Source organism: Lutra lutra, chromosome 2 (assembly GCF_902655055.1).
Source record: "Lutra lutra chromosome 2, mLutLut1.2, whole genome shotgun sequence".
NCBI classification, from domain to species: domain Eukaryota; kingdom Metazoa; phylum Chordata; class Mammalia; order Carnivora; family Mustelidae; genus Lutra; species Lutra lutra.
In genome coordinates, this window is record NC_062279.1 from 6,938,936 (window position 1) to 6,959,689 (window position 20,754).

Sequence of the window (20,754 nt, forward strand, 5' to 3'; positions counted from 1 at the left end):
CTGCTGCTTCTCCTCCCGCTCAGCTGGCAGGAGGGCTATTCGTTGGCAAGTAGAAAAGGAAAAGATTTTAAGAGATTCATATCGAAGCAACACAGGAACAATTTGTGCAATAGGTTTGAATTAGGGTATTTTTACTTTACAAGTTGTCATGTGGAATGAAAGCAGAAAAAGTTAATACTGCTGGGGGTAGACATGGCCTTCCTGCTCGCAGGAGCTGTGACCCCTCCCAGACCTGGAGGCAAAGCCTGGGCCCTGGGGAGCTCTGGAAGGATTCATGGCTCAGAGCTGTGTCAGGATTTTAAGGATGTTTATGACCCTGTAGATTAAGGGACTTTAAGGTCCTCTTGATTGTTTTCTTTGTTGTGGCAAATGCCCAGTGATGTTGTTTATTAAAAAAAAAAAAAAAAAAAAGAATAATCATTGTGGAAATGATAAGATTTTGGTCTAAAATTCATGTCTGTCCTTTCTTCCTCTGTCCTTTTGTTTTTTCTTTTTTTTCCCTCAAAATGACTTGATTATCTTTTCCTCATGTGTTACAACATTTTTTCTTCTTTAATAAGTTTTCATTTAAATTCCAGTTAGTTAACATACAGTGTAATATTAGTGTCAGGTGTATAATGTAGTGATTCAACACTTCCATACATCGCCCAGTGCTCATCACGGGTGCACGCCGTCATCCCCATCACCTGTGTCCCCCAGCTCCCCACCCACCTCCCCTCTGGGGACCATCAGTTTGTTCTCTGTCGTTAAGAGTCTGTTTCTCGATTTGTGTTTCTCTCTCTTTTTTTCTCCTTTGCTCATTTGTTTTGTTTCCTAAATTCCCCATCTGCGTGAAATCATATGGTATTTGTCTTTCTCTGGCAGACTTATTTTGCTTAGTATTATAATCTCCAGCTCCATCCATGTTATCAGAAATGGCAAAGTTTCATCCTTTTTTATGTCTGAATAATATTCCATTGTGTATATATACCACATCTTCTTTTTCCATTCATCAGTCAAAAAGGTGAAGAATCCATGTAAAAAATGGGCAGAAGACAGGAACAGCCTTTGCTCCAAAGAAGTCATCCGGAGTACCAACAGATACATGAAAAGATGCTCAACATCACTTACCATCAGGAAAATGCAAATCATAAAACTGGAATGAACTATCACCTCACACCTGTCAGAACAGCTAAAATCAACAAATAAGAAACAACAGGTGTTGGTGGGGATGTGGAGAAAGGGGAGCCCTTGTGCACGATTGGTGGGAATGCAAACTGGGGCATCCCCTTTGGAAAAAGGTATGGAGGTCCCGTTAAAAACTAAGAATAGGCCTACTCCATGATCTAGCAATTGCACTAGTGGGCATTTACCCAAAGAACATGAAAACACTAACTCAAAGGAATACATGCACCCCAATGTTTATAGCAGCTTTATCTACAACAGCCAAACTACGGACACAGCCCCCGTGTTACAACACCTTCCTGAAGCGCATCTAGGTTTTAATATCTTGTCAGTCCACACTGTTTCATACACAGTCACTCTTTCCCTTCAGATTCTCCTTTTCCCTTGTCGCCACTGACTACTGTGTTTTGGGGAAATTCGGCATCTTGCTATCTTCGTGGCATCCCCAGGGAGTCAGCCCTCTGCAGAGCTGCACTATGTCACCCTCTCCTCTCCTGGTGGGGAGCGCACCCTTCCCGGATATCCTGCTCCCCGCTTCTGTGGCAGCGGGTGACCTTTCCAGGCTCGACCATCATGGAGTTGTGACTAAAGAGGGCACACATTCCCCTGGGGCACAGAGCAGGCACAGGGGAAAAACAGGAGAGCTTGGGGCTGTGCTGGCTGGGTATTCCAGACACCTACTATTTGCATTCAAGGATCTGGATGGTTCTGGCAGGGACCCTGGGAATGGCTGAACTTAGGTCACCTCATTGTCTGTCGCCACTGGCCACCTACTAGGTGATAAGATATCAAAAGATAGGGCCTGAGGGCTGTTGCCTCCAGTGGGGGCTGGTGGGGAGAGTCTGAGCCTGAACCCAATGCCCCAGGCCAGGGGTGGAGGAGGAAATCTCCACAGGGCCCTCTGGAGAACCAGCAAACGCAGCCCACGAGATGGTTAGGGAAGCATCGATCAGCAGCCCAATGGAGCAGAAATCTTGCTAATCTAGCAAAGTGTGTTCTTCTGGAAGAGAGAGAACATTGTGCACCCCCCCATCCAAACGACTGAGTAAGAGGAAGAAAGGCTGCGGTGGGATCCCCTTCCCAGCCCTCACACACCCCCCAGTTCAGGGCAGCCTATGCACGGGGACAGGAATGTCCCATAGGATGTGAGACTGAAGTTTAAGAGAAGACAAACTACATCTTCATAACCAAAGGAAATTCTTCAACAACCCAAAGTTTCCAAAAAGTTACGAGGTTGGACCAAGACACCATTAGTGACCTGATGAGTCGATTCAAACCAGTGATATTTCACGGCTCACTTAACATCCTTGGCATGATTTTAAGGGAGGAAAATCAGGGTCCAGGAGGTGGTGGAGAGGGGCTGAGACCGGCTCTCCTTCTATTCCCCACCACAAATGGCTTGCAAGGTCTTGCTCACGTTCAGCTGTGTTGGTTCTAGCTCTGTGACCTTCTGAGCTTCCGACGACAGGTGACATCTCTTTCCTGCACACATATTCTGATTCAGCGCTGAGTCAGACCCTGCCTGTCATGGATGGAATCTTCAACCCACAGAGGCAGAAAAACCAGCTTGATAGTGAGCCAGGCAGACGAAGTGGTGGACGGCCGCTGAGTCAGCACGAGACTTAAGTCATCTCCCCAAATGCTCCTGTCAACCCTGGGGGTACATTTATTCAGCTAGGAAAACTCCTCAGGTATTTTTGGGGGCACAGAATGAATCATTCCTCCCCCTGTCCCTTTTTTGTTAAATGCTGAGCCACAGTCTCCAGGGACCCATGACACCCTGTGGGGTTAAGGAACTGAGAGCAACAGCAAGGAGCCATGGAGAAGAGAAAGGGTTGCGCGCGGCATCAACCTTTCTGGGGCACTGTGGTGGGCTTCTCTTGAAGGAGGACCCCTTGCTGGTTTGGGAGAACCCAAAGAAGATGGGCGTGGATAAGGACACCCGCATCCCCATTCTGCTCATCCTCCTGAGCATTTTCACAGTCACCCAGCCCTCATCTGCCCGTGGGGCACCTGACCCCCGGGGAGTTGGCTGCAGGGAGAACAGGTCTCTACCCTCCATCCAGTGGTGGCTCTGTGAGCTTGGTAGCCTTCGATGCCAGCCCTGTGGGGAAGGCTGGAGGGCCTCTCCCGCTCTGCTGGGCCCGGGGCTGGCTGCCAGTGGAACCCGAGTTCTAGGAGGAGGACATCACCGATTTCTGGTCAGAAGCCTTGGCAGCATCTGAAAGAGGCAACTCAAAGCAAAGGAGCAAACAGAACGCCAACAGCCACCGAAACTTCCCAGAAGGCAGAGCCCAACAGGGACAGCCAATCAGCCCACGGGCCAGCGAGGGGCATCTCCTAAGTCCCCTCTGGGCTGTGACTAGACATGCTGTTCTTGACACCAAGTGTTCTGTCTTCTTCCCTGAGATGGTCAGTCAGGTGCAGCTACCTGGAGATGGGGGAGAGGCTCAAGGCAACAGAATGTACCATGTACATGTACCTCGAGACAGGAGGCCCAGCACACCATGCAGGGGCACACGGAGACACCACAGTGGCCAGGAGGCACGTTGCAGGAGGGTGGGGAGACTACTGCTTTTATTGGAGTTTCTGAGGAAAGGCAAAGCAGGGCAGGATTCCCAGTTTGGACTGGCTTGTTTGAATAATTTTGGAAGGCTTGAGGCTACATGGGTAGCCTCTAGTCAGCTGGTACCTTGCCCTGGGATGACTAAGGCAGACAAATGTGGTCTCCTGGGGTGCGTGGGTGAGACAGAAGAGTGTGGCTCTGGATGAGTTACCTTACACATGGAAAGCATGCTCCTTCCCAGGGCTTTACTCTAAGAATCAGCTAGGAAGGTTTTCTGTTTGTTTGCTTGTTTTGTTTTTCATTTTTTAAGATATAAAAACATAATAAGCAGAAAATAACATATATACAATACGACATTTAAATCAGCGGACTTTGAGTATAGCAGATTGCCTTCCATAATGTGGGTGGGCCTCATCCAATCAGTTGAAGACCTTTTTTTTTAATTTTAAAGATTTTATTTATTTATTTAACAGAGATCACAAGTAGGCAGAGAGGCAGGCAGAGAGAGAGAGGAAGCAGGCTCCCCACCGAGCAGAGAGCCCGACGTGGGACTCGATCCCAGGACCCCGAGATCATGACCCAAGCTGAAGACAGCAGCCCAACCCACTAAGCCACCCAGGTGCCCAGATGAAGGCCTTCTTAGAACACACTCACCTCTCCAACAATGACTTCTCCTAGCAGACAGTCTCTGGACATGAATGGCAACTCTTTCCTCCATCTCCAGCCTGTCGGCCCACCTCCACTAGCTTTTGGACCCTCCGAGTCTCCATAATTGTGTGAGCAAATTCGTCAAGTCTTGCCTGATGTACACATGCACATCCTGTTGGGAGACCACTGACTGATACAGAAGCCTTAACTCTGAAGACTACCACATGCACGAGGAGCTTCAGTTCCCTCCTGTTCATTCCTCCTTTTTTTTTTTCTTTCTTTTCTTTTTGGAGGAAAGCCTGGAGTAGAGTATTACAGGACCCGTCAGGGAAACCTGTGACAAAATCATGAATGGCTACCACGTCTTAGCACCCATCAGAACAAGAATGCTTCTTCGGCTCCCTGCCGTTCCATTACAGATCTGTCGACCAGACTGGGGGACGTGCCCCGGGGGGCCAATGAGCCACAGGGTCAGGACGGCGCACTGTCTCCAAAGGAGGCTGTGTGATTTTACTATCAAAAGCTGAAGCAATGCTAGAGTGTATTTTTTTAAAAGATTTTATTTATTTATTTGCGAGGGAGAGAGAAGGAAAGAGAGCAGGAGAAGAGCAGAGGAAGAAGGACAAGCAGACTCTGTGCTGAGTGCAGAGTCTGATGTGGGACTCGATCCCAGGACCCTGAGATCACGACCTGAGCTGAAATCAGGAGACACCTGGGCGCCCCTCGGGTGTATTTTGTGCAGTATATGACCTCCCCGCTTCCTCTGAGGTACGTCTGTGACTGGGGTAGGCACCGGCAGGTGGATGAGGCAGCTCCCATGCAGGGCGGCTGACAGCAAGCCTGAGCAGTGATACATGGTACCCTCTCCCGGGGATGTGGATTGCGGTGTCTGTCTTCACCCACACGCTGCAGAGATGGTGAAGGTCCTCACCAATTATTTCTTGCTGACGTGCAAGTCATGCCAGAGCCCAGCGCCCACGGTATTGTCACGACAGGCTCCTGGGCAGGCGCACCGAGGATGGGCCAGTCCCCATCAGCCACAGCACCCTCACGGGCACCAGGAGTTAGAAGGCGGGAGCTACTCCTCAGAAGGGGAACCGTGCAAAACCGATGTGCTTCAGGGGACATGCCTCAGTCAGGGCGCTCAGCTCGGTGATCAGCTCCCTCCTTCCTTACGGACAGCCATGACAATTAAGCTGGACCCGGGACAGTGTGTGGCGCTCACTCAAATCAGCACTTGCTTTTCAGCTAAGCAGACGCTATCAGAGGAGCCAGATGTTGGCCCTCGCAACTGTTCTGAAGTCAGGTGGATTGTAGACAGCTGCGAGCATGCGTCTGACTCTTGGGCTGTCTTCCCTCCACAGTGGCTCAGGCAGTATCATCCACACTCTCATGCGAGCCAAGTGGGGGCTGAAGCGGTGGGAGAAGGGTGACACATGTGCATCCCGGGGAAATGGAGGAGAAGTGGGCTAGCTTGGCTTGTCCTGTTCAGGTGCAGGAGGGAGCAGCGGCAAGGGCATCATCACAGGAGGGCAAACCCCACAGGGGTTTGGGTGGTACCGGCGGGTCCGAAAGCGCAGGCAGGGCGGGGGGTGGAAAGGTTCAGAGGAGTTTGGAAATGGATGGAAAAGCTCGGAGGAACTCAGAGGCATGACACTGGTGGGGGTTGGGGGGGGTTGGCAAGAGCAGATGAGAATGTGCTCAGCTGCTTTTCCTTAAAAGGGGCAGTCAAGAGTGCCACCCCCGTGGCCTGGGGGCTCCAGGGCCAAATGTCGAGATGGCGGGCTGCAAAGATATGCTTGTCTTTCTGGTTCTGGGACTGCTGTTTCTGGTGCCGGTGCTGCCGGAGGCCGACCCCTCCCCCCTTTCCCGTGACCATTCCTGGCCTCTCTGTGGCTGGGAACCCATGAGCGCGGTCGCTTTTGGTCCAGCAAAGAGCTCCGGGCAGGGCAGGGAAGATCACCACAATCTTGGAAACCAAAGAATGTGAGATAAACACAGAATGTGGGCTTTTGCTTTTTTTTTTTTTTTTTCCCTGCCAGAGGAACTGGATCTTGGGAAACCCAAACCTTGGCTGTCCGAAGTATGAGGGCTTATCTGGGAACCTGTCTTTGATTAAACATCCAGAGGAATGCTCCCAGGGAGGACTTCCCATATCTTGAACAGGGAAGCTGACAGCATGCCTGAGGTTTCTTTTCAAAATAGAACACTCCTGGGGAGAAGTGAACACTTCCTTTCAGGGGAAGGGAGAGGCCCTGCACATGGGCCCTGCAGATGGGCTGTTTTCACGGAACAGGCTGCTCAGACCGCTGAGTGTGGGGCAAGCTGCCACGTGGACGAGGGAAGGCTTCACCTGCCTCATCCTCTCCTCGTGTGTCCTTGGTCTCACGGGTGCCCTCCACATTGCCCACACCTTGGCCTGGCAATGACCAAACACGGCTCAGCTCTGGTCAGCACCCACAGCCCTGTGCAGTGTGGGCCCTGTGGCCTGGCCCATCTCTGCTCCTGACCCCCATCCCCTCTCAACCTCTTCCAAAAGGAGACAAGATTCATTCTGGTCTGAAAGAGGTATGCTTAAAAAAAGGTCTTCCTTTATTAAAACAGTGGTTACAAATACTTTGTTGGACTTCCCCATCCTTTCTCCGTCGCACCCAGCTCAGAGTCAACGCATGCAGCACTTGGCCTTCCCGCCATAACAGGTGCCTTCCGACCTGGTGAAGAGCGGGCAGGGGGAGAAGTTACAGGTGCCTCCTTTCCTGGCACACATGTAGTGGTCAGACCTCTGGCCGAGACCACTGAGAAAGCCAGCACCTGTAAGAAGGGAAAGAAAACGCTTCAGACTCGTGGCTTGTGGCCATGGTGATTTTAGAACATTTGGTAAAGTGACTCTTTGAAAGCACTGTGAAGAATTTTCTCTTTCAAGACCTGGCAGAGTCTGAGATCTGTGCCAGCCGTGGCCCAGCGGAAGCCGACGATGGGCAGAGGGCTGGCTTCTGAATGTGGTTTCCTCTGCCCAGAGAGCTTGAAGGTGTGCAAGGATTTCAAGTTAGTCCCCAGATAAGTATTTTATCCATAGTACTGTTGCCCGAACAAGGCTGGAGTACATTCCTGACCCTGGGAGCTCTCCTCAACTCCCCGCACTCCCGTGCTGCCTCGGGATGCCAACCCCTAAGACCAGAATCCCTGCTCCCCCATCTCTCTTACCGCCATCTTCGCTGAAATCTGTTTTCCTTTTGGGGCAGGTTGAAAGTATGGCTACCCTACAATGCTTTCATGGTTTGTCCACTTGGAATTTATTCTGCCTTCTTCCTGATATCCCAGAATCTCATAATCAGAGGGTTTCTGGACTAGTCTTCTACTCTATGCAGTAGCTGTCCTACAATATTCCCAGTCAGTGGGGATCAAGCTACTGTTTTGCTTGCCTCTGTTGAGAGGTCTTATGGCCCGAATGGTGTCCCCTTCCCCAGAATGTAAGTTGATATCTTCACCAGCCAGCGCCTCACAATGTGACTGTGTTTGGAGCTAGGGCCTTTCAAGACGTGATTAGGTTTAGATGAGGTCATAAATGTCATCTCTAATCCACTAGGACATAGATCCTTATAAGAAGAGGACATTGGGATGTATAAAGGGATGTGTACACACAGAGGAAAGGCCATATGAGGACAGGAGAGTAGGCAGCTATCTGTGAGCCAAGGAGAGAGGCCTTGGAAGAACCCTAACCTGCTGACACATTGACCTTGAACTTCCAGCCTTCAGAACTGGGAAAGGATTAATTTCTCTTGTCGGGGGAGACCACCCTGTGCCCTTTTGCTATGGCTGCTCCAGCTGACAAACACAGCAGGCCATCACCAGCCTGGGGAACAGTCCTTTCTGATGTCATGTGTCTCTGCTTATTGGAGAGATGGTTCTCATACCATTGGAATTGTCTCTTATTTAATCCATATCCCTGTTACAGCTGCCTCACCTGACCTAGGACTGTGGGTGTCTGATGACTGGATATTTGGCAATGTCTGGGGACACTGTGGGTTGTCACAGCTCTGGGGTATGTGGGGTGGACATTACTGGCATCTAGTGGGTGGAGGCCAGAGGTGCTGCGGGAGACCAGTGATGCGCAGAACAGAGAGTTATCTGGCCCCAAATGTCAATAGCACCAAGGTTGAGAAACTGATGTAGATCAGTGGTTCTCGATGCTGCATACACATTTAATCACCCGGGATACTCTTAAAAATATAGACTGAATTGCTCTGCAGTGGCGGTGAGCTACTGGCATTTAAATAACACCCCATAGAAGCGTCTAATGTTCAGTAAAGAATCGAGAATTGCTAGACCACTGGTTTTCAAATTTTAGTCAGAACTAAGGGTAAAGAATGCCCTTCTCGAGGCTGGGAGCAGAGAGGAAGGAGAGCATGGACAGCACCTTCTACCAGTATAAAACATGAAAATTATTAGGAGTTTAAAAACTTGAATAGTTCATGGAAATAGAAAAAATAGAAATATTTTTCTATTCTTATATTCATATAGAAAAAATAGAACAGTCACTTGAACAAATGTAAAAATTTAGTTGAGATAAAAAAGACTCTTAGAGAAATACAATTCACTAAAATAAACAAATAAGAAACAGAAAATATAAATAGTCTCATAATGATCCAAGAAACTGGGTCCATAAGTGAGACTCTGGGCTGAGATGGCTTCATTAGCAAATCCTATCAAGCAACATATAAGAAATAGTGTCTACAGAGCACACTGGTTTTCAGAATAACAAGAGAGAGAACATTCCCTAGTTTATGGTGTGGTGCCAACTTGGTCTTAATTGCACCATCTGAAAAGATCAGCAATGCAAGGAAAGAAAAGGAAACCTATAGCTCAAACTCCCTGATCTTCAAAGAGGCTAAGATCCTATACAAAATATCAGCAAACAGAATAAAACCAAGTTCAGTGTATTTCACAAAGTTAAGCTTTCATTCAACATTTGAAGATCAGTCAATGCCTATTAACAGTTCAAGGAGATAAATCATGATCATCCCAACAGGTGCAGAAAAACATTGGAAAAATTCAACTCTGATTAATGATAAAAAGGTTTTAACAAACAAGAAACTGAAGAGAACTTCCTTGATCGCAAAAAGAAAAATCTACAGATGCCTCTTACCAGCAGTACACTTCATGCTCAAACACTGAAAACTTTTCATCTGAGATGGCCAATAAGACCAGCATAATGACTGTTGCAATTGCAATGAATGTTCTACTTGAGGGTACCAGCCAGGGTAGGAACAGAAGGAAAACAGAAGGAGAAAAAAAAAATATATATATATATATAGGTTGAAAAGGAGGAAATAACATTGTCACTATTTGTAGGCATTATGATTATATGCAGACAGTCCAGAAGGAATTAATAAAAAAGTTTAACTATTTTGCTGTATATAAGATCGGTATAAAACTCAATTTTACTTCTGTGCATTAGCAACCAACAGATAAAATGAAATTAAAATATATCACCATATTGAAATATCAAATGCTTAGTTATAAATCTAAGAAAATACGATACTCCTGTATATAAGAAATACAATATTCTTTGATGAGTTCTAGAAGAACAAAATAAATGGAAATGCTATGTGTAAGCACTGGAAGATTAATTATTTTTCAAATGTTAATTTCCCCCCAAATTAACCTGTAGATTTAACTCCATAACATGAAAATATCAAGAGATTCTTGACAAGCTTATTCTAAAATTTATGTGGGAATTCAAAGGACCAAGAATAGCCAAGACACTCTTGGAGAAGAAGGTCGGAGGACTTGCTTTACTGGATTTCGAGGCTAATTATAGATCCACTGTAATTAGACTGTTTGGTAAAGACAAAAGGACAGATGTACAAATGGAACAGGAAGGATAAAGAGTGCAGAAAGGGACTTATACCTGTGTGAAGAATCAAGCTCCTTAGGAGAGCAGTGTGGGGGAGGAAGGGAAATGCTCTCCTTAGAGCTGGTTCTGGGACGATTGGAGATTCATGTTAAAAAAAAAAACAAAAACAAACAAACAAAAAAAAACTTTACCCTTAACTCACACATTAAAATCCATTGCAAAATGGATTATAAGTCTAAATGAAAAATGAAAAATAATGAGTCATCAGAAGACAAAGTTGTAGACTTTCTTCATGTTTTGGGGGTAAAAAAAGGTTTCTTAAGATACAAAAGGGATTGCCTATAAAGGGAAAGATAGGACACATTTAGCCACATTATAATCATGATGCAAACTTCTGTGTAAGGAGTTTCCATCAGGAGAGAAAAATCATAGCACAAGGGAGGAGAAGAGATTTGCAATGTTATAGCTGACAAAGGGCTTACTTGAAGAATACACAAAGATCTACTACAAATCATTGAGAAAAAAACAGATAATCTGATGAAAATAGAGACACGTAGTTTCACATATCATAAAAGCTATCCAAACGGCTGGTAGCTGTATACAAAAGTGTTCAACTTAGTGTTTCTCAGGAAAATGCAAATTAAAATTCCAACGAGATACCACTACACTCCCAGACAGCTAAAATTTAAAATGATTGACAATGACAAGTATTGGCGTGGGTACGGAGCCGTGAGAACTGTCATCCACTGGGGAATGGTGTGGCATCATCTATCAAGATTACAAATTTCTTGCGCTATTATTTATCTACCTACCTATCATAATCAAACGTGAGCATATGCTAGGGCCCACAACATCCCCTTCTTCCTGGTAACCAGCCGACTGAAAGGCACACACAAACCAAGCTGTATTATTCAGCATGTGTATTAACATGGTAAAAGTCGGGGCACCTGGGTGGCTCAGTGGGTTAAAGCCTCTGCCTTCAGCTCAGGTCATGGTCCCAGGGTCCTGGGATCGAGCCCCGCATCGGGCTCTCTACTCCGCAGGGAGCCTGCTTCCTCCCCTCTCTCTCTGCCTGCCTCTCTGCTTACTTGCGATCTCTCTCTCTCTGTCAAATAAATAAATAATATTAAAAAAAAAAAACAAAACATGGTAAAAGTCTAAGAAATATGGGAAGTTATTACCACAAGAGTCAAGCCCAGGGGTGGGGGACTGAGAAGCCTGGAGAGAGATTTCTTAGGTACCGGCTGAGTCCTGCTTCTTGACCTAAACCCTGGTCACAGGCTACTTGTTTTATAATTCATTAAGCTGCACATTCCTGGTTTCTGCACTTTTCAGGATGCGTGTAATACTTTGCAGTTAAAGAAAGAGAAAAGTAAGAGTTACTTCTGAAAAGGTCATCCGCCTATTCCCAGAGCTGTGACCACCCTGCACCGGATGGGTCCAGTTCCCTCTTCGGTCTGTTCTGTGCGCTCGCTGCCTGACAGCTCCATGGGTAACCCACACCTCTCTTCTCCCCCGCTCTCCCAAGGGCGACTAGATGTCCTTGGACTTGGTGCTTATTCCCGCCGGTGCTCACGAAGCTGGCCTGAGACCAGCGACCCCGCACATCCCCTGGGGCCGCTGGAGCGCGCACACCAGAGGAACGTGGCAGAGGAGACCCGTTTCAAGGCAGGAACTGCTTTTCCCTGTGGGAAAGCAGTTTCTGTACCAGTTTCGGTGCTTGCGGGGAAAACGGGGACTCTTTCCAACGTACATTTCTTGAGCCATACACAGCTGGATTGTCCAAAACCCCGCCTCAGTGCAGCTGCAAACCAGCTGTCGGTGGGGGCCGGGGGTGTGGGAGGAACCGTAACGGGTGTCGGTTGGATGAAGGACGGTTGGCTTCAGTGGCGGGAAACTCGGAAACTCAGTAGGAAATGGGTGCCAGGGGTTCAGTCACGGAAGCGAACAGGACGGGGAAGGACTGGTTCTGGGCAGCGAGCACAGGAAGCGCTGAACTTTTAGGGTCATCGGAAAATCTGCAGAAAGCAGGGACCACCCCGTTCCGTGTTACTGCCTTGGACTATGACCTGCCACAGGCAGATGCTGGTGGCCGGGGAAGAGGAGGGGGGACGGCGTAAAGGTCAACACAGAGGGAGATCTTAGACTTCGCATAGAGGAGCCACGGAGAGAGAATTTCTTAGCGAGCTTTTCAGAGATGCAGGGACAGAGCAGGGGGGAGAACTCGGGACTGGAAGTGCGGTGAGCAGGTTGCTGGCAGACCTCGCTCTCGGCCATTCTGCTCTAAGTGCGGGCACCGAGGTTCCCTTTGTGTCATACAATCAGAGCCCCTAGTGAGGGAGTTGGAAGATAAAACTGGAGAGCTATTGACTAAAATTACAAATTTCTTGGGCTAAAACATCACCAGGCTGAGTTGAGGTAAATTGCCAAAATGATAAGGGTTTTTGGAAAAGGATCCTTGCCAGGATCCATGCCTCCTTTCCTGCCCAGGCCCCTGCAGTGGAAGGGCAGGAGGCTGGCGGGAAGATCAGCAGCCAGAACACAACCTGCGGGGCGGGTCAGTCTGAGATGCGTGAGGCGCAAACACAGACACTCAGAGCCCAAGGAGAACGCGGTCTGGGTTTCCACAGCGCTGGCCGCCGAGCCCCAAGGCCTCCGCGAGGCGTCCAGGGACCCGGTGCTGGGAAGCCGGGGAGCCTGGTCTTACGGGCAGAAACAGCTCATCAGAGCCCTCTGGGCCCCAGCAAGTCAACTGAGGCTCCTTCCCGCTCGGGACAGGGTGGTGGCTGGCATCATGCCAGGGAAGGGCTGCCCCAGAGGCTGTGGGGCGTCGAGACAGAGGCTGCTTGTTCACTTCGGAGGCTGCTGCGCTTGAGCCATCCGCGCAGGCTAGAGAGGACCCGGCCTCATCTCCAGGTATCTTCTGCTTCTTTGTTCTTTTTTTAAGATTTTATTTATTTAATTTAGAGGGAGAGGGAGAGAGAGAAGCAGACTGCCTGCTGAGTGCGAGCCTGATGCGGGGCTCGATCTTGCGACCCTGGGCCATGACCTGAGCTGAAATCAAGAGTCAGGCCCTTAGCCCACCCGGGCGCCCCTCCCTGAGTCTTCTGAAGCTCTCTGGGGACAAATCACACATGTCCTGAGGTGGTTTTCAGAGACATGCCTCTCGGCTGGCACGCTCCACGTGTGGTGTTCTGTGGGCACAGCTCAGTTTCCCATATGAGGCTGACCACGTGCTTCTGGGAGGCCTGGTTTAGCGGCCGCAGGGCCCTTGTGTCTGAGGCAAGGGGAAACATGTTTTTCTCATGGGACCCAGAGGCCATGGCAGACACATTCCTGGTGGCTGTTGCCAGAGGTCAGACTGGAGGAAGGAATTCAGGCTAGCAGGTCAGGGTGGGGATCCCAGAGTGAGACACTCAGGTGTGGACAAGGCAGGGCAGACTCTGAGGGTCACAGGATGAATGAGCAGGCGTCATTTTGGCCAAACCTTCATTTTGAAGGTGGGGGAAACTGAGGCCCAGGCGCCCAGGAGTGCCTACAGGGTCCCAGAAAGAAAGGAAGGAGGGTACCAAGGAGTGGCCTGTGCCTCTCTCAGTGGGTTTGGTTGGTTTTGCTACAGGGAAGGGCTAACCATCAGAGAACGTTCTCCCCGCATTCCCAGGGCCACTTTGCTCTCCCCTGATCAGCCTCACGCTGCATAGCTACACCTCCCCACAGCAGCAGGCAGATAGGAAAAGTCGGTGAAGTAGACTAAGCGGAGCGATAGGGAGCGGTGGGGTCTGTAGTACCTGGTGGGGGGCACCCATGACTGCTCACTGCCTCTGGGCCTAGAGTATGGCTTCATTTTTTGTGTTCTTAAGACACAAATCTGAATTTTATGTGACACATCCTGAGTTTCTAATGTCAAGAAGGAAGTAAAAAAATTTTTTTTAAATACCGTGGACACCAAAATGACTTCCATCTTTCCTTCACTTCTCCGTCCTTTAAGAGAGCCTCCCTGCCCCTCCAGGCCTGTCAGTCCCCTTGTCACGCGATCCCTTAGCACCCTGTACTTAATGGCATTTCACAACACAATAGTAATTAGATAATTAATTACAAAATTGGGTTTCTTGCCATGCTCTGCTTCTAGAACGTCAGGTCATGCTTTCAAGGGCTGTGGTTTCCTGGCTCTTCCCCTTTTCCAGGGCATTGCCTGCACACAGTAGCTATTAACTAAATGTTTGTGGAGTCGGTGAGCGAGCAGCCCCAAACGATCCTGACTTCGAAACCCCTCGGCTGGGCTCTCATCCAGCTGATGCAGGGGACCAAGCTGCCTTGCCATTTGGACATCATTCCGTGCTCACGGAAATAAGATTTGTATGAGATAAAAGGGGCAACCCCCCCCCCTTTTTTTTTATAGAGATAAAAACTGCTAAAAGAGAGTGCCCAGTCATGGTTTCCTGCAGGGACCATGCAACCGTCATTCACCTTGGGGCGTGTGGGCCTGGTTCCCCCTGGGGTGAGCAGCCGAGTTCTAATGGCTTTCCCAGAAAAGGGAGTGAACTGATCCCCTGTGAGGGCTCAGGGTGAGTCACAGTGCGAGGCTGGGACCCGAGCAGCACCTTCTGGAAGCAGCCCTCAGCTCCCTTCTTCCAATAAATTGGTCCCATCCCCGGACTGGGAACCAGTGTTGCGCAGACAGGACTTGCGTGTTGTCAGAGGACAGTGTAGGGTAGCTTCTCCTGGGAGTTTCTGAGCGAATCCTGGGTATACTCAGCGTTCAGTCATGTTGTAGCTAATATTTCTGTATGGAAGGACCAGTAAGCTCAGTCATTCCTGTGTATCCTCGGAAACACTTCCACATTCTCTGCTTTGAATGAGATGCTCACAGTCCCATGTTGAGGGGATCAGCCGAACTCTTCAAGTTCAATAGTGGCTCTCAGGCTTTTCTGAGCTTGAGCTGAACTGCAGCCAGAAATTTCGCAGAGCCTCTGGCCCCAAATGCACACCTGCCCGTGTGGCTGGAGTCAGAGCGTGGTAAGAGCATGGACGCTCACTGTGCGGCATGCCCTCCTACTTTCGGTTCTTTGAGAAAACCGTGGTGGCGACTCTCTAAACCGATTTCTCCACCCCTCGAATGGGTCCCCGCTAGAAACTTAAAACTCTGCCTCAGAAAGCTTTTGCACCCAGTTTCCAGATGGGGGGACTGAGTTGTACTTGGAGAATATGTAGCAGATCTGTACGATGCAGAAAAGCACCGTTGGATCTTTTAGGGAACTTGGGAGCAGAATTCATGCTCTAAGTGACCCCCCCCCGACCCGCAACGGCCCCCTCGTTCTGCAGATGAGACAGCTGAGGCCCCGGATGTAGGATTTGCCCAAGGCCACGACAGAACATGTCCCCCAGTTGCTTCCACCCGCAGCGTCCCACCTGCCCTTACACGTCTGTTCTGAGCCGGGGGAGCTGGTGTCTTCCGGCCCGACGGAGACCTCCCTTCTATGCCCTGGGCAGATTTCCCACTCCGCAGACCACGTGAGGATTTCCCAGGGAGGATCGAAGACCACCCGTGCACCGCAGACTGCCCGCACATGAAGTGAGTCAAAGGTGCAGGGTGAGCTGGCTTTGTGGGAGGGGCAGGTGGCACCTGCCTACAGCAGGCCACCTGCGAGGCTCCACCCAGGGCCCAGGGTGAGCCCCGGCTGGCAGCCTACACCTCTTGCCTCTGGAGAGGAAGCCGGCCCCTCGATGCGAGGAGCCACGCTGCAGGGGGAGCCCGTAGTCCCCCTTCCACTGAGGATGATTTCTAGAAGTCTGAGACAAAGATGGAGACGGGGGATGCTGGAGCTGCCTGAGACCAGCCCCGCGTCCCTGCCCAGCACCGAGGGCATGGAGGCCCCAGGACCGTCAGGGAGGGAGGCTTGGGTCTGTCTCTCCTGCGGCTGGGCTGCCCAGTGGGCCGGAGAGAGTCAGCCTGGGGTGCTCCCAGCACGCTCATCCCTGAGGGTCGGGGGATATCCCCAGGCCCAGGCTCAGCAGGCCTGCCCGTGGAGGTGTCCCCAGGCCAGCCACTCAGCCCTGGGGATGCTTTTCTGCTGCCCACCCCCAGGCCCCAAGACGCAGCTGTCCTTAAACTCAGCCCCCCAATTCCTGGCCCCGAGGGGCTAGAGCAGGGTCTCACAGCTCACCTGGAGCCAGGTGGGAGGAGACGAGGCACAGAATCAGCAGCAGGAAGGAGAGAGCCCTCATGGCGGCTGGGAGGCCGGGCCGGGATGCCCGGGGAAGGCAGAGAGGCTCCTCGGAGGCCGAGCTGACGGAGGCTTCCAAAGCCGGGAGTGTCTCCGTATTTATAGGGCGGCACTTGCACAATAGCAGAGGTGATCTGAAGGGCGGTGTCGCAATCCAGAGTGAAATTCTAATAAACCACCCCTCACGCCGTTTGCCCTGAGTAGTCCGGGAGTCACGTGCACACACTTTTCTCTGTCCAGCTGCGGCTGGATTCAGCTCTCAGCCCGGAACACCCCCAGTTGGCTCCTCTGACCGGTTCAGTTTGGTTTTTGAGGCTGGGTAATGCAGGTGGACTTCCTGAAGGAGGCAGCCCAGGCTAGCAGGCCCGTGGTGGGGCAGCTTAGAAAGTTGGAGGAGGTGGCCTCGGGGGGGACACTGCGCAAGGGGCTGCCCAGCCCCCAGCCCAGCCGTGCGAGTCTCTGTCGCTGAGCTGTGTTCTCTGTACCATGGTCCCAGAGGACACCCTCGTCCCTGACAAAAGTCCAGATGCTTGCTTTTCACGTAAACTTCAGGGTGGAATTTTCTTTCTCAAAATTCTCTGTTCCTGGGGTACATGCTCTCCTTGACTAACCAATGCCAGCCCTTCCTCCCTCCTCCTTCTTCTTTCTTATGTGTGTGTCTCGCAAATCTTTTTAAATCTACCAGCCTCTTCTATCACTTAATGGTTTTTTTCATCAAGACTTTATTTTTTTAGAGCAGTTGCTGGTACACTGCAAAATTTAGGAGCAGGTACAGAGGTTTCCCATCTACTCCCTGACCCCCTCTCTCCTACTCCCTGACCTCCTCCTCAGGGGGCATACTTGTTACCACTGACGAACATCTACACATCGTTAGCAGCTGGAGTCCACAGTTTGCATTAAGGTTCACGCTTGGTGTTGTGCATTCTAGGGGTGTGGACAAAGGTATGATGACACACATTCACCATCACAGTGTCACGCAGAGTAGTATCTGTGCCCTAAAAATCCTCGGGGCTCCACCTCTTCATTCCTCCCTCCCCCTAACCCCCTCAACCACTCTCTCCTGTCTCCATAGCTTTGCCTCTTCCAGAACGTCCTATGGGTGGAACGAGACCTATGCAGCCTTTCCAGACCGGCTTCTCTCCCCTGGGGATGTGCATGGAAGGTCCTTCCATGTCTTCTCACGCCTTGATAGCTCATCTCTCCTTAGTGCCTCACAGCATTCCAGTGTCTGAGTGAACCACAGAGTACATCTCCGTCCACTGACTGAAGACATCCTACTTACTGCCAGGCTTTGGCAATGACGAGTGCAGTTGCATAAACACCTGTGTCAGGTTTTTGTGTGGACGTCAGTTTTCAGCTTGTGTGTGTGAATGTCAAGATGTGCTATTGCTAGATCATATGGTTGGAGGTTATTTCGTTTTGTTAGAACCTGCTGAGCCGTCTTCCAAGGAACCTGTGCCATTTTGCGTTTCCCCAGTGCTGAGTTCCCGTTGCTCCACATCCTGGTCAGCATTTGCTGTTGTCGGTGCTTCCAGATCGGGGCCACTCTCGCAGGTGGGGAGGACCAGCTCCTGTTCTAATTTGCATTTCTCTGATGACCTGTGGTGTGGAGCAGCTTTTCCTCTCCAGCCTTTCTCTTTTCCAACTGGACATCTGTTCCTAGGAAGTTGTCCACTATGGCTTCCCAGGAAGCGAGTCCCTGGTGTGGCCTCTGGGAGTCTGCAGGCCTGGTTTCCAGATGGGGCTCAGTCTTCCTGAGCTGCAAGGATTGGAGTATCCAGCCCTCAATTGTCAGACTGGGGCGTTGTGTTAGCTGCTATCTGAGGATCTCTCAAGTTCTCATCAATTCTAAAGATGTATTAAATGTTCTCTTTATTATTAATTTTTATAATTCTACAAACAACAGCTCTCCTAATGTCATGGTCAGTATTCTTATTTGTGAGCAACAGAAGCAGTTCTGGCTGACTAACAAGAGAGGAGTTTCCCGAGAGGGCAGTGGGTAGCTCTCGGGATCAATGCGGGGCCTGGAGAATCTGCTTGGAGCTCAGCTTCCAGGAAGAGTGTCCCACCTATGCCACAGATCTGGTCTGAGGCAGCCCGTGTGCTGTGGCCGCTGTTGCCGAGACGCCAGGAGCTGGCCTTCACCACCACCGGCAGAGTCCCATCTATACCAAAGCAGCACCTTCTGGCTACTTCCATGGCAGGCCTGCCAGAGAGAAGGACAGAGGGACAGAGGCACATATAGACCGAGAGATAGAGAGATAGGTGGAAGGGGGGGTTGGCATCAGGAGTCCCCTTTCCCTGCCCCTCCCACCCTGAGCCCCACCACTGGTCCCACTGTCCCACCAGCCCTGGGCCTGGTTGGCAGAGCCTCAGTCACAGGACCAGCTGCAAGGGAGTCTGGGAAAGCAAGACCCTCACATACTCAGCACCTGCGGAGGGGAGGGGCCTGTGTCTGATGGGGGAAATGATGGCTACATGAATGTTTGAGCAGAAGGAGCTTTAGGTTTCCCTAGAGGCACAAGTGAACCGAGCGACCAGGAGGTGTAAGGATTATTAGTGAGGAGAGAAGTAATGGCGGGGGAGCAGGACGGCAGATAAGACATGTGATATTAAGGCCACGGGGGACATGCAGAGCTGAATTGCGGGGGGCATTTGGGAAGGCAAGGGCCGGAGTTCCCCAGGAACTCAGTTCCCTGTGGACGCAGGGGAGTTCATACCCCACACCCTCCCTCGCTAGGAGCTGCTCCGAGCAGGAGGCATTCGGGAAGGTTGCTGGGTTGTGCTGCCTGGTGGCAGAGGGGAGGGTCTCGGAAGGCAGGGGATTTGCAGAAAAATGGTAAAGGGGGCCATGGTAGTGAGTGAAATCTGTAGGGAAGGAATGTTTTTTAGCAAATCCCAGAGAGGACGGACATTTAAGGGAGCACGAGAGAAAACCAGGAGAATGGGGATGGGAGTCAGGGAAGGGAGCATTGGGGGGCGACCAAATGCGGAAAACTTTGTATGGGAACAAAGCATTCCAGAGTGTCTACTGGGTTTGCCGGCTGGTGAGGTTGTGAGAGCAGTGACATCGGCCCTGCCTGAGTGGACACGGACATCCTGGCCTCTAGTCCCGGGGCTCCAGGTCGCCCCTGGTTTCTGGCCGCCTCCCGCGGAATCACTTCTCCTCCACCTCGGGCGGAGCTGCTCCTTCATTTCTGGGACCTGCGTGCTCAGGCTCCATTCTTCCATCCTCGACCCTGCATCGACGATGTTTCCTGTCCTCCTGCGTGTTCAAGGTGGTGTTAGGGTACAGGCTGCCTCGCCGTGTGGCTGAAAGCCCCCAGGGGCAGGGTCCCAAGCAGCCGCCGTGAGAAGCCCCAGCCCCAGAAAGCCTCAGACCAGGGAGAAGGCTTTGGCAGTGGGAGAGCAGCTGCCCAGTGGTGGCAGGGTGACGGACCCTGGGGAGGGCATGGGTTGTGGGGAGCGTTGTGCGTTGTGTAAGACGGATGAGCCACACACCTGTACCCCCGAAGCAAGTAAAACATTATGCGTTAAATAAGAATAAAAAAGAAAAGCACCAAGTAAATGTTGAGAATCTTTACAACTGACAGGGAAGGGGGCTCGAAGGGGCAGGCATATTATTTTATTTATTTATTATTATTAATTTATTTATTTATTTTTATTCTGTGTGATCATTCACTTAAGGGAGGCTGCGTTGTTTTGCCGCTACACGCGTCCTAGGAGCAGCAGGTACAGTTTCCAGCCGTTTCCCTTGTGCTTTCATGTGCACCAGACCTTGACCGTGGTCTGCTGGGGTCACGTCCTTGGCCATCTGGTCTCTAGGACGCGTCTCAGAGGCCACATTGCTTGCCACTGCCCTGAGGCAGGAGCTGTTTGTGTCAGCTGCTGGTCACACTGGGCGCATGAGACGTGCGTGCAAAGGTGAGGGCAGGCAGGTGGGGGGAAGGAGGACGGTGCTGGGTAGCACCTGCCTCGGGGCCCCCACCTTCCAGGACCAGATGAGATGCAGCCTTTCAGTGTGGGGTTGAACAGATTCTGGCCCAGTACAGCGCTGCTCACAGGCCTGGTCTCCACGGGGTGTGTGGGAGCTGCTCCTCAGTACGGGGATGGAGGAAAACGCAGGGCAAAGCCTGACCGAGCACCTCCCCAGGCCAGGTCCAGGTGGGGATGTCCACACCGGCGCACGCATCTAGTCTGCAGAGCCGCGCGAGGCCACGGAGGGGGTTGAGCTGAATTAGATCCCTGAGTTAGACTGGATGCTAACTCTGAGCCTCCACCCAGAGGCCGGGTCA

At 50.9% G+C, this 20,754-nt stretch overlaps 1 protein-coding gene across 1 annotated transcript; it reads right to left on the reverse strand.

The window, feature by feature from the left end:
- Positions 1 to 6,949: 6,949 nt before the first annotated feature.
- On the reverse strand, positions 6,950 to 16,580 carry DEFB1 (defensin beta 1). Its single transcript, XM_047713836.1, has 2 exons — positions 16,400 to 16,580; positions 6,950 to 7,189 (listed from the first exon to the last, which is right to left on the reverse strand). Exons 1-2 carry the CDS (start codon positions 16,458 to 16,460, stop codon positions 7,041 to 7,043), a joined length of 210 nt encoding a protein of 69 aa, XP_047569792.1. The 5' UTR covers positions 16,461 to 16,580; the 3' UTR covers positions 6,950 to 7,040.
- Positions 16,581 to 20,754: the final 4,174 nt, after the last annotated feature.